General features: G+C 51.7%; 1 protein-coding gene across 13 annotated transcripts in view; it reads right to left on the bottom strand.

Annotated features, from left to right (window-relative positions):
• Positions 1-13,916, bottom strand: part of RCOR3 (REST corepressor 3) — a 220,086-nt gene that overhangs the window by 129,947 nt on the left and 76,223 nt on the right. For 7 of the 13 annotated variants that reach the window (XM_033938113.1, XM_033938102.1, XM_033938109.1 and 4 more), the window contains one exon: positions 438-531. In XM_033938113.1, the coding sequence (XP_033794004.1) occupies positions 438-531 (94 nt within the window). The remainder of the gene's footprint in view (positions 1-437; positions 532-13,916) is intronic. The other 6 variants (XM_033938112.1, XM_033938108.1, XM_033938114.1 and 3 more) reach the window with 1 other exon arrangement.

Genomic DNA, 13,916 nt, shown 5'->3' with positions numbered 1-13,916 from the left:
ACACAGAAATGAAACCTATGAAAGATTACCAAAAGGCTATCTGAGGCGGCCAAACCACTATGAAGTGAAAAAAGGTAAGCCATGTGATCTGTGGATAGAACAAGATTAAGGGGAACCTTATGTGATGGCAACAGAGCAAGAATTCCTGTGAATGTCAAAGCTTTCAAGAGCTTTACTGAACCTTACAGAAACTGGTGGCACTATCAGATGTTTGGCTTGGCTATCTTGCTTGTCCTCACAGAAAAAAATTTCAACAAAAATTACATTTTAAAAAATGTGAAAGCTTAGTATGTATTCTCCCATCAGAGCACATGCCTTTCAAAAATAAAATGGAGGAAGCAAAACTAACCATTTAGGGGAATTTATAAGCAGACAATGTAGAGCACACACGTGAACAAACACTTTATCTTACCACCAGGAAACGACTATATGCTTACTCTGAAAAAGTTTTACCTCTGGTGGTTTAAACTCTTCTATTCCTCCTTCCAGCTTCTGTTTAAGGGCACTGTTTATTTGCTTGGCATTTTGAACCTTGAAGGAAACCAAAATGGAAGTTTATTTTTTGTTATTGTTTAAGTCAGATATAAAAAGCAGAATTCTCTAAAGATTTCTTTAATCTTCCATTTTATTATATGAACAAGTAATGTACTTTGCCTATAAAAATTTGAAAAGCTTTTGTTTTTCATAAAACAAGTCTTACAGAGCATTCATACATTTTTCCTTTGCCCTTCTGAGATATCGCGTGACAAGATTTTGCAGTACAGTATGTGCAGAGCTAATTACACAGTTAATAGACAGACTTGCACGGTCTGTGTCTGTGTATGGCCGTTTGGTGGAGGATGGGCAGGGGAGGGCTTCAATGGCTGGGAGGGTGTAGATGGGCTGGAGTAAGTCTTAACAGAGATTTTGGCAGTTGGAACCCAAGCACAGTACCAGGTAAAGCTTTGGATTCTTGCCCAGAAATAGCTAAGAAGAAAAATTAAAAACAAAAAAACAAAAAAAACAAAATTTAAATTGAATCAGGTTGGGCAGACTGGATGGACCATTCGGGTCTTTATCTGCGTCATCTACTATGTTACTATGTTACATGTAGACAGATGTGAGATGGCTAATAAATAGCCTCAAATAAATCATACTGTTAAAGTATTCCAAGAATCAGGAAGATAAATGATCATAAAACAAATATAGCTAGAAGACACCAAATTATCATTAAAGTTGCATATCAAAATCTAACTGGACATTGTGACCCCCCTTCCCAGCTGCGCTATGCGCTAAATTAGCACAATCCTGGCAAGAATCCACATTAGGAGAGCCTAAGGACTCCATTCCAGCAAGTTTCCAGGCAAAATTTGCAGTTTTGAAGAAGCAGGGAACTTTAGAAAAATAAAATTAAAATATTCACTAAAAATCCAAGATGGCCACCATCAAAAAATTCACACGAAAACCAAAATATTTTTCACACTTTCCAAACTGTAAAAACAGTGATTTTAGGATTTCTCAGTAGGGGGAACACAAAAATATCCAGAAACCATCAAAACCCCACTTTTCCAACCTCTCCTGATGTCTCTCATAGGCTGTCAGCCTGTGTACTCAGGATCAGTGCTGCAACCTGCTTTCAGTTCTCTCACAGTAGCTGGATGAGAAATTTCACTGCCATAACGCAATTACTTACCGTAACAGGTGTTATCCAGGGACAGCAGGCAGATATTCTCTACATGTGGGTGACGTCACCGACGGAGCCCCCTAGCTGACGTTTTCGCAAGCAGACTTGCTCGAAGACCTTCAGGCTTGCGATTGCGCATGCGCGCGTGCCCCTCCCGCCCTGCGTCTCCTCAGTTCAGATAGCAAGCAAAGAAGCCAACCACGGTGAGGTGGGTGGGTTGCGAGAATATCTGCCTGCTGTCCCTGGATAACACCTGTTACAGTAAGTAAAGCAATGTTACTTACCGTAACAGTTGTTATCCAGGGACAGCAGGCAGCTATTCTCACTAGTGGGTGATGTCATCCGACAGAGCCCCGATACGGACATCTTGCAAGCATGTCTTGCTTGAAGAAACTCAGAAGTTTCGAGATGCCCGCACCGCGCATGCGCCAGTGCCTTCCCGCCCGATGCTCCAGGCGTGTCTCCTCAGTTCAGGTAGCTAGCAGAGAAGCCAACCCAGGGGAGGTGGATGGGACGTGAGAATAGCTGCCTGCTGTCCCTGGATATCAACTGTTACTGTAAGTAACATTGCTTTATCCCAGGACAAGCAGGCAGGTATTCTCACTAGTGGGTGACCTCCAAGCTAACCTCAATGGGATGGAGGGAGAGTTGGCAACTTAGGAGAACAAATTTTGTAACACAGTTTGGCCAAACTGCCCATCCCGTCTGGAGAAAGTATCCAGACAATAATGAGAGGTGAATGTATGAACCGAGGACCAAGTGGCAGCCTTACAAATCTCCTCAATCGGTGTCGATCTGAGGAAGGCTACAGAGGCTGCCATTGCTCTGACCTTATGGGCTGTAACCTTACAGGGAAGGGGTAATCCAGCCTGGGCATAGCAGAAAGAGATACAAGCCGCCATCCAGTTGGAGATGGTGCGCTTCGATACAGGTCATCCCAACTTGTTTGGATCAAAGGAGATGAAAAGTTGAGGAGCAGTTCTGTGTGGTTTGGTGCGATCCAAGTAGAAAGCCAAAGCACGTTTACAGTCCAGAGTGTGAAGAGCTGATTCTCCAGGATGAGAATGAGGCTTTGGAAAGAACACTGGAAGCACAATGGATTGGTTGAGGTGAAATTCAGAGACCACTTTAGGTAGGAATTTCGGGTGAGTGCGGAGGACCACCTTGTCATGATGGAATACTGTGAAAGGTGGGTCCGCCACCAAGGCCTGAAGCTCACTGACCCTGCGAGCAGATGTGAGGGCCACCAGAAAAACCACTTTCCAAGTGAGAAACTTTAGTGGAGCCTTGCTCAGAGGCTCAAAAGGAGGTTTCATAAGCTGAGAAAGGACAACATTTAGATCCCAAACCACTGGAGGCGGTTTGAGAGGAGGATTGACATGAAAAAGTCCTTTCATAAATCTGGAAACCACAGGATGAGAAGAGAGAGGTTTCCCTTGTAGAGGCTGATGGAAAGCCGCAATAGCACTCAGGTGGACTCGTATAGATGTCGACTTGAGACCAGACTGAGACAGATGTAAAAGATAGTCCAAAACAGAGGATAGGGAAGCTCGCTGAGGCTCCTTAGAATTGGAAATACACCATGAAGAAAATCTAGTCCATTTTTGGGAGTAGCATTGACGAGTAGCAGGCTTCCTGGAAGCCTCCAAGACATCCCTCACCGCCTGGGAAAACTGGTGCGGAGTTACGTTGAGAGGAACCAAGCTGTCAGGTGGAGAGACTGCAGGTTGGGATGAAGCAGAGATCCCTGATGCTGAGTAAGCAGTGAAGGAAACACTGGAAGTAGGTACGGTTCCCTGCTGTTGAGCTGAAGTAGAAGGGAGAACCAAGGTTGCCTGGGCCACCGAGGAGCTATCAGAATCATGGTGGCATGGTCGGACTTCAGCTTGACCAGAGTCTTTTGAATGAGAGGGAATGGCAGAAACGCATACAGAAAGCGATTCCCCCAATCCAGCAGAAAAGCATCTGCCTCGAGGCGATGAGGAGCGTAGATCCAGGAGCAAAACTGAGGCAGTTTGAAATTGTGGGGAGCCGCAAAGAGGTCTATCTGAGGTGTTCCCCACTGAGCAATGATCTGATGAAGGGGCTTGGAGTGGAGTGTCCATTCGTGAGGCTGGAGAAGACGACTCAGTTTGTCCGCCAAGACATTGTCCTTCCCCTGAATGTAGACAGCTTTGAGGAAGGTGTTGTGGCGAACCGCCCAATCCCAGACTCTGAGAGCTTCCTGGCAGAGGGAGGCCGAGCCCGGGCCCCCTTGCTTGTTGACATAATACATGGCGACCTGATTGTCGGTGCGAATGAGGACCACCATGTCGTGAAGCAGATGTTGAAAAGCTTGAAGAGCATTGAAGATGGCTCTGAGCTCCAGAAGATTGATTTGATGGAGTCGGTCCGCACAGGTCCAGAATCCCTGAGTGCGAAGCCCATCCAGATGAGCCCCCCAGGCATAGGTCGAGGAATCGGTTGTGAGAACCTTTTGATGAGGAGGAGCGTGAAACAGCAAACCTCTGGATAGATTCGAAGAGGTCATCCACCAAAGTAGAGACTGCCGAAGAGCAGGAGTGACTATGACGTGTCGAGTCAACGGGTCTGACACTTGAGTCCATTGAGAAGCTAGGGTCCACTGAGGAATTCTGAGATGGAGCCTGGCAAAGGGTGTCACATGAACTGTAGAGGCCATGTGGCCAAGGAGGACCATCATGTGTCTCGCTGAGATGGACTGGCGAGAAGATACAGATTGGCAGAGACGAAGAAGAGCATCCATGCGCTGAGGAGGAAGGAATGCTCGAAGCTGGATGGTGTCCAGTACCGCCCCAATGAAGGGAAGGGACTGGGTAGGCTGCAGATGAGATTTGGGAAAATTGATCTCGAAGCCTAGACTCTGCAGGAAGCAGATCGTGGTCAAGGTCGCCGAAATGACCTTCAGAGCTGACGGGGCCTTGATGAGCCAGTCGTCAAGGTATGGAAACACCTGAAGACCCCTGTTCCGGAGTGCAGCAGCCACCACCACCAGACACTTCGTGAAAACTCTGGGAGACAAGGACAGGCCGAATGGAAGCACTCGATACTGCAGATGTAGATGTCCCACCCGAAATCTGAGGAACTTGCGGGAGGCCGGATGAATGGGAATGTGAGTGTAGGCCTCCTTGAGATCCAGAGAGCATAACCAGTCGTTCTGCTCGAGGAGAGGGTAGAGAGAAGCAAGTGTCAGCATGCGAAACCTCTCCTTGACTAGGAATTTGTTGAGGGCCCTGAGGTCCAAAATGGGTCGCAGGTCGCCCGTCTTCTTCGGAACAAGGAAGTACCGGGAGTAAAACCCCTGGTTCAGTTGGTCCGTCGGGACTGGCTCCACGGCACGAAGCCGGAGCAAAGCCTGAGCTTCCTGGAGAAGAAGGGCGGTCTGAGTCAAGTTGTAAGGATACTCTCTTGGAGGGTGGTCCGGAGGGACTCGATGGAAATGAAGAGAGTATCCTTCCTTGATGATAGTAAGGACCCAGAGGTCGGATGTTATGGCCTCCCAGGGATGATAAAAATGATGGAGGCGCCCTCCGATGGGAAAAACAGGGGGAGGCAGAACGAGGTTGGTTATGCCCTCGACGAGACAGTCAAAAAGGCTGAATGGTCTTAGGGACAGCAGGCGATTGAGACTTAGGCTGACCCTTTTGGGGAGGCAGACGCTTCGCCGGTTGCCTCGCAGGAGGAGTTTGCCTTGGCTGATAACGCCTCTGATAAATCAACGGCGGACGAGAAGGTCGAGACTGCTGAGGCTTAGGCTTCGGCCGAAGGATAGGTTGGAAGGACTTTTCGTGGTCAGACAACTTCTTCGTGACAGTCTCGATGGATTCGTCAAAAAGATCCGCCCCAGCACACGGGACGTTTGCCAGGCGGTCCTGAAGATTCGGGTCCATATCAATGGTCCGCAACCAGGCCAACCGGCGCATCGCCACCGAGCAGGCCGCCGCTCGGGCGGAGAGCTCGAACGCATCATAGGCAGATTGCATTAACTGAAGCCGAAGTTGGGACAGCGAAGCAACCACTTCCTCAAACTCAAACCTAGCCTGGGATTCGATGTATGGTGTGAACTTCTGAAGCACAGGTAGAAAAAATTCCAAGTAGGCTGCAAAGTGGAAATTGTAATTCAGGACTCGAGACGCCATCATCGAATTCTGATACATGCGTCGACCAAACTTATCCATGGTTCTGCCCTCGCGGCCCGGAGGCACTGAAGCATAGACCTGGCCAGGATGAGACCGCTTGAGCGAGGACTCGACCAGGAGGGACTGGTGAGAAAGCTGAGGACCCTCGAAGCCTTTATGATGCACCGTGCGGTACCGCGCATCCAATTTGCCAGGGACCGTAGGGATAGAGTAAGGAGACTCGAAGCATCGCATGAAGGTCTGGTCGAGGAGCTTGTGCAGGGGAAGCCGCAAGGACTCTGCCGGAGGACGAGGCAAGTGCATGGTATCGAGGTACTCTTTGGAATATCGAAACCCAGCATCGAGAGTAATGTCCATGTCATCCGCCATCTGTCTGAGGAACGATGAAAAGGACAGTTGGTCTGCCGTCGCCGGTCTGCGAGACGGACTAGAAGAAGAAGAGGCCTCAGGCTCCAGAGAGGCCTGCGAGCAACAGGACGAGTAGAAAACCTCGGGGTCCTCGAACTCCGGGCCCGGAGGAGACCCAGTCGAAGCAGCATACCCCAGCCGAGGCAATTTCTTCTGAGGCGAGACGGTCGAGTGTCGAGAGGAATGCTTCGAAGAATGTCTGGATCGATGCCCCTCCCGATGCCTGGAAGGGGATCGAGCCCGTCTGTGAGAAACTGGCTCAGACGCCTCCAAGGAGCAGATTGGACTCGATGCTGTCGATCGCAGAGGCGGCAGAGTCGGAGGCTCCCCCGACGCCGCCCAGGTTTGATAGGGGGTTCGGAAGAACTCGTCCTGCTTCCTGCTATGCCCAGGACTGGGTGGCCCCGAAGGTGGACGCCACACTGAGTCATGGGGCGGAGTAATCGGTTCCAAGGGAGGCAGGTCACTAAACGAGGCTTTCCTCGAGGGGATGGGCTCCAAGGGAGGCATATCACTAAGGGAGGCCCTCCTCGAGGAAATCGGTTCCAAAGGAGGTACAGCGCTAACGGAGGACCTCCTCGAGGACCCGGACACCGCTCGCTGCTCCTCCTCGCCGAGTAACGAGGTAGTGCGGCGAGGAGGAGGGGGCGGTCCGCCCCTCGAAGCCGAAGCTGGAAGGTCACTCTGGATGGTGGCAATCAGCCGAGGCCCCATGGTCTGCATGAGCTCCACGAACTGAGCCTCCAGGATAGACCGCAACGAAGCCGATATGGAGGGATCCGCACCAAAAGGGGGCCCTTCCGCACGGTCTCTGCGCTCCTTGGGTGCTACGTGCTTCTGCTTGCCTGTCTTCAGCACCTTGAGCACCACCGGAGAAACTGTCGGGGTCGATACCTGCTCCGAGGAGACGGATGAAGGCACCGGCGCCGAAGCCGGGGCCGAAACCGGTGTGAACGATGCCGGTTTCAGGAGGCCCGAAGCAGCCGGGGAGGCAGAGGGCTTCGCAGAAGGTGTCAAAGCACCTGTCGATGTCGAAGCTGCAGGATCCGATGAAGCTTCCATCTTGAACATGGACTCCCACAGCAGACAGCGACACTTAAACGCTCTCGCCGTCAGAGTGGAGCAAGGCCGGCACGATTTTGGGAAGTGATCCGGTCCCAGACACTGTAAGCAGCGTCGATGAGGGTCTGTGAGCGAAATCGCGCGCTGGCACTTGCTACACTTTTTAAAACCAGTGATCGGCCGGGACATAGGCCGGAAAAGCTCCGCCACAAGGTCGAAGGCGCGGGGCCCCAGCCACGCGGCCGACCCGGTACCGGAAGGAAAAATTTTTTTTTTTTGAAAAAGAAATAAATGCACAGGAGAGCCAAAAGAACTCAACCCGAGGCAAAAAAGAAGGTCAAAAAAGAGATTCAATGGGCGCAAATTGAAGATAGACTTCTCAGCTCCGCGGAAGAAAAAGAACTGAGGAGACACGCCCGGAGCATCGGGCGGGAAGGCACTGGCGCATGCGCAGTGCGGGCATCTCGAAACTTCTGAGTTTCTTCAAGCAAGACATGCTTGCAAGATGTCCGTATCGGGGCTCTGTCGGATGACATCACCCACTAGTGAGAATACCTGCCTGCTTGTCCTGGGATAACTGTGCTTTATCCCAGGACAAGCAGGCAGCATATTCTCTACATGTGGGAGACCTCCAAGCTAACTAAAAAGGGGATGGAGGGAAAGTTGGCAATTTAGGAGAATAGATGATGCAAAACAGATTGGCCGAAACGGCCATCACGCCTGGAGAAAGCATCCAGACAGTAATGTGAGGTGAACTATATGAACCGAGGACCAAGTGGCAGCCTTACATATTTCCTCAATGGGAGTGGAGCGGAGGAAAGCAACAGACGCCGCCATCGCCCTGACCTTGTGGCCTGCGATGACCCGGTAGGGAGAAACCAGCTTGAGCATAACAGAAAGAAATACAAGCGGCCAACCAGTTAGAAATGCTCCGCTTAGAGACAGAGCGACCCAAGAGATTAGGATCGAAAGAAAGGAACAGCTGGAGAGCAGAACGATGAGGAGCGGTGCACTTCAAGTAGAATGCCAGCGCACGCTTACAATCAAGAGAATGTAGAGCCACTTCTCCAGGGTGAGAATGGGGCTTTGGAAAAAAACACAGGAAGAACAATAGATTGGTTGATGTGAAAATCAGAAACAATCTTAGGCAAGAACTTAGGATGGGTACGGAGAACCACCTTATCATGATGAAAGACAGTGAAAGGTGGATCCACTACCAAGGCTTGAAGCTCACTGACCCGACGGGCAGAAGTGAGAGCAATAAGGAACACCACTTTCCAAGTAAAATATTTTAAGTGAGCCCACGCTAGCGGCTAGAACGGGGGTTTCATCAATTGAGTAAGGACCACATTAAGATCCCAAACCACCGGAGGCGGTTTGAGGGGCGGATGAACGTGGAAAAGACCTTTCATGAAGCGGAGAACCACAGGATGAACACAGATAGGCTTCCCGTCAATCGGCTGATGAAAAGCAGCAATGGCACTAAGGTGGACTCGAACCAAAGAGGACTTGAGCGCAGTGCCAGACAAGTACAACAGATAATCCAGGAAAGCAGACAAGGAGGCGGACAGCGGCTCCAGCTGCCAAGTAGCACACCAGGAAGAAAAGCGGGTCCACTTGGTAACATTGTCGAGTGGACTCCTTCCGAGACGCCTCCAGGACATCCATCACAGGCTGGGAGAACTGGAACGAGGGCATTAAGTCTCGAGGAACCAAGCTGTTAAATGCAGAGACTGGAGGTTGGGATGAAGCAGAGAACCCTGACTGTGTTAGCAGAGAAGGAAAAACAGGCAGAGGAAGAGGCTCCCTGGAACTGAGTTGCAACAGAAGGGAGAACCAAGGTTGACGGGGACACCGAGGAGCTATCAGAATCATAGTGGCATGCGAAGACTTGAGCTTGACGAGAGTCTTCAGAATCAGAGGGAATAGAGGGAACGCATACAGGAACTCGTGCGTCCAATCCAGAAGGAAGGCATCTGCCTCGATCCTGAGAGGGGTGTAAATCCTGGAGCAGAAGCGGGGTAACTTGTGATTGAGGGGGAACACGAACAGATCGATGTCCGGGGTCCCCCAACGAGCAAACACCTGACGCAGAGTCCCGGAGTGGAGCGACCACCCGTGAGGCTGCATTAGACGACTCAACCTGTCTGCCAGACAGTTCCGCTGGCCCTGAATGTAGACAGCTCGAAGGAATATGTTGCAGCGGATGGCCCAATCCCAGAGCTGCACCGCCTCCAGGCACAGGGACCTGGACCCCGTGCCCCCCTGTTTGTTGATATAATACATGGCAACCTGGTTGTCCGTGCGAACCAGCACTACCCGGTCGCGAAGCAAGTGACATAAGGCCCTCAGAGCAAGAAAAAATCGCTTGAAGCTCCAGAAGAATGATGTGACAAAGGCGGTCCATATGGGACCAAAGACCCCGAGTGTGCAGACCGTCCAGATGAGCCCCCCAAGCATAGGTCGACGAGTCCATCATGAGGACTTTTGCGGAGGAGGAGCCTGAAACAGAAAACCTCTCGAAAGACTGGAAGAGAGCATCCACCAACGGAGAGACCTCTTCAACAAAGGAGTCATGACAATGCATTGAGAGAGAGTCTCGAGCCTGGTTCCATTGGGACGCCAGAGTCCATTGAGGAATACGTAGGTGAAGTCTGGCATAAGAAGTCACGTGAACCGTAGAGGCCATGTGACCGAGGAGGACCATCATGAGTCGAGCGGGCGCTGCAGGCAGATGGGTCACCAGTCGACACAAACGGATAAGGGCCTCCTGATGAGGCCAATGCAAGAAGGAGCGGAGACGAACTGTGTCCAGGACCGCTCCGATAAACTCGAGAGACTGAGACGGGCAGAGGCGAGACTTGGGAAAGTTCACCTCGAAGCCGAGACTCTGAAGGAGCATGATGGTCCGATTTGTCGCTCGCAGTGTTTCGACGCGAGAGGACGCTTTGATTAACCAGTCGTCGAGTTAGGGAAACACCTGCAGGCCGTGGAGACGTAGAGCCGCAGCTACCACATCCAGACATTTCGTGAAAACCCTCCGAGAGGCCGCCAGGCCAAAGGGGAGAACACGATACTGGAGATGGAGATCCCCCACCCGGAATCTCAAATACCAGCGAGAGGCCGGGTGTTATCGGAATATGCGTGTACGCCTCCTTGAGGTCCAGTGAGCACAACCAATCCCCCTCGTCCAAGAAAGGATACAACATGGGAAGGGTGAGCATTCTGAACCGTTCCCGGACCAGAAACTTGTTCAGAGCACGGAGGTCCAGGATCGGACATAGATCCCCCGTCTTCTTGGGTACCAGAAAGTCCGGGAATAAAATCTGGAGTTCCACTGATCCGGGGGAACCTCCTCGACCATCCAAAGGTGAAGCAGGGCCTGGGCTTCCTGCAGAAGGAGAGGGAGCTGAGAATGAGCAGAAGGAAACTCTCTTGGAGGCATGTCCAGGGGTACGTGACTGAAGCGGAGAGAGTACCCCTCCCGGAAGATAGACAGAACCCAACTGTTGGTGGTAAGACTCTCCCACTGGGCATAGAAATGGTGGAGACGACCCCCGATGGGGAAGGGGGAAGACTCCAGAAGGGGAGCCCGAAGGCTCGGACTGGAATTGTCAAAAGGATGGCCCGGTTTTCGCCGGGGCCGGCGACTGAGTCTTAGGTTGACGGGGCTGCTGCTGCATGGGTCATTTAGCAAGAGGCCTCGAGACAGCAAGAGTGAAGTTTTGCGGGTATCTCCGGAGAGGAATTTTATACTGGCGAGCCGAAGGAGCTTTCGGCTTAAGTTTCACCAGAGACGCGAAGGACCGCTCGTGGTCCGAGAGGCGCTTAGTGGCAGCTTCGATGGAACCATCTAAGAACTCATGACCCACACACGGGAGATTGGCAAGGCGATCCTACAGATTCGGATCCATTTCCACAATCCGGAGCCAAGCGAGGCAACGAATGGCAATGGTAAAGGCTGTAACTCTCAAGGACAATTCTAAGGCATCAAAGGATGCCTGAACATATACAGTCGGATTTGGGAGAGGGTCTCCTCGGGGAGACGAATCTCCCGACGCCGAGGTTCTGGAATGACCTTCCGGAACGAATGGAGGACAGAAACACAGAACCGGAGATAGGAAGTGAAGAACAAGTTATAATTAAGGACACAGTTTGCCATCATCTAATTCTGATAAAGACGGCGACCAAATTTGTCCATCGTGCCACCCTCCCTGCCCAGAGGGACAGCAGCGTAAACCCTCGAGGGGTTTAATTTCTTCAAGGAAGACTCAACCACCAAGGACTGGTGGGAAAGCTGAGCATCCTCAAACCTCTTGACCGGGACAGTCCGGGAACAGGACTCCAACTTAGAGGGAATAGCCGTAACAGCATACAGTGTTTCCAGGTTCCGGAGGAACGTCTGCCGGAGAACCTGATGTAACAGGAGGCGAAGCGCCTCACGAGGCGTGTTGTCAACTCCCAATTCTGGCAGGTATTCCTGAGTAAAGTGGGAGTCGGATTGAAGATCAAGGTTCAGAGCCCTGCCCTTGTCAGAGATGAAACGAGAAAAGGAGGCGGTCCGAGAAGAAGACTCATCCTCCGGGGGAGACTCCAACCGAGATCGGGGAGCAGCTGAGAACGAGGGAGAAACCTCCCTGGAATAGTAAGCCGGGGCCTCAGGTCCCAGGAACGGGAGACTGAAGAGGTTCAACTAAGGCGTGTAGGGGGTGTCGATGAACGGCCCCGTGCCAGATGGACCAGGGAAGACCCCGGAGTTCGAGGAAACCACTGGGGAAGCCTCAGATCAGAAGGAGTATAGGTAAATTCCCCACCTGACTTCGAAGGAGGCCCTTGAGAAGCCGGTAAACACCTCGAAGGGGAACAGACACTAGAGTCCAATTAGAGGACAAGCGTGTGTTGAAAGGGTCTTGAGGGTGGAGACCTGCCCCGATAGGGCGGAGAAGCCCGGGGCTTTTTAGAAGAGGCGAGCCTCGCTGCAGTAGCAGGGGAAAAAGTTGTCCCTGGCCTGGATCCCCGAAAAGTCACCGGTGATTCAGGGGAGGATGACTCGCTCGAGGGAATCCGATGGGTCTTACGAGGAAGGCCTCGAGAGACAAGAGGACGCTCAGGTTGGTCAGACTGCGACTGGGTCGACACAGAGGTCAAAGGCATCGAGGTCGGGACTAGTTGGCTGACCACTGAGGAAAACTGTGTGGTAATAATAGCCTTAAGCATGTCCTCGAACATAGGCACCGAGACAAAGCAGGTGGATCGGAGGTGCAGCAGTGCACTCCTTCGGGGGCGACCTCGAAGAAGAGTATGTCCTACATGAGGAGACACGCTTAGAGTGATGTCTCGAAGACGCCGACGAGGCGGCGCTGACATGAGACTCCGAGGAAGGCTTCTTTGTCGGCACACCTGAGGAGGAAAGTAGAGACTTACCCGAGGCCGGAGTAGAAGGAGGGAACAAGGCCGGAGCCTTTGAGGCAGACGGGGACTTCGAGGCCGAGGCCAAGCTCGAGGCCTGTCCTGCAGGATCCATGGGGCCAAAGAGTTGGAGAATCTTGGCCACCCTCCAACAAAGAGCCCGCGGTTGCAAGGTCGCACAACAGGGACATGACTCAGTGCGGTGCTCTGCACCCAGGCACTCCACACACCAACAATGAGGATCGGTGATGGAGATAACCCGGTTGCACCTAGTGCAGTTTTTAAAGCCGGAATGAGGCCGGGACATAAGAAAAAGAAAGCCGTGGTCCCGCGAGGCCAGGCGGCCTGAGGAAGACCGGGAACCCGGTCAAATTATACGAATGGAAAAGAAGGAAAATAAAGAAAACAAAAGACACGAGCACCACGACTCAAATGAAACAAACAAAATAAGCCGCGGTGCAAGAGGGACAAAGAGAACGCGCGAAGTAAGGGAGCAGTGCTTCTGGCTTCGTGGAAAACATTGAACTGAGGACACGCTGAGGAGACGCATGCCCTAGGCAGGGCAGGAGGGGCACGCGTGCATGCTCGGGCCAATCGCAAGCCTGAAGGCCTTCGAGCAAGCCTGCTTGTGAAAACGTGCACTAGGTGGCTCCGTCGGTGACGTCACCCACATGTAGAGAATATGCTGCCTACTTGTCCTCAGATAAAGTAGGAAATACTTCTGCAAAGCTGATCTTCGGGCTGCCAGTCAAGACTCCTATATCTGTCTACACCTCCACCCCTGTGGACCAACAGATGTAATAGGCCAAATCAAGCTTACAGTCCAGAGTGTGCAGCACCATTTCTCTAGCATGAGAATGGGTGTAGGGGAAAAAACTGGAAGAATAATCAACTAATTGAGATGAAACTCCATGACTACTTTCGGTAGAAACTTAGGATGCATGTGTAGAACCACTATTATGTTGAAAAACCGTGAAGGGTGATCTGCCACCAACGCTTGCAACTCACTGACCTTCCTAGCAGAGGTGAGAGAAATAAGAAAGACAACTTTCCAGGTGAGAAACTTGAGATGAGCCGTGGCCATTGATTCAAATGCAGGTTTCATTAAGCTGGAAAGAACCACATTAAGGTCCCAGACCACTGGAGGAGGTTTGAGAGATGGTTTCACATTGAAAAGTCCTTTCATGAATCTGGAGACCAAAGGATGAGCAGTAAAA

Source organism: Geotrypetes seraphini, chromosome 3 (assembly GCF_902459505.1).
Source record: "Geotrypetes seraphini chromosome 3, aGeoSer1.1, whole genome shotgun sequence".
Taxonomy (NCBI): domain Eukaryota; kingdom Metazoa; phylum Chordata; class Amphibia; order Gymnophiona; family Dermophiidae; genus Geotrypetes; species Geotrypetes seraphini.
Note: the sequence above shows the minus strand (reverse complement) of the source record. Positions and strands in the feature narration are given on the sequence as shown.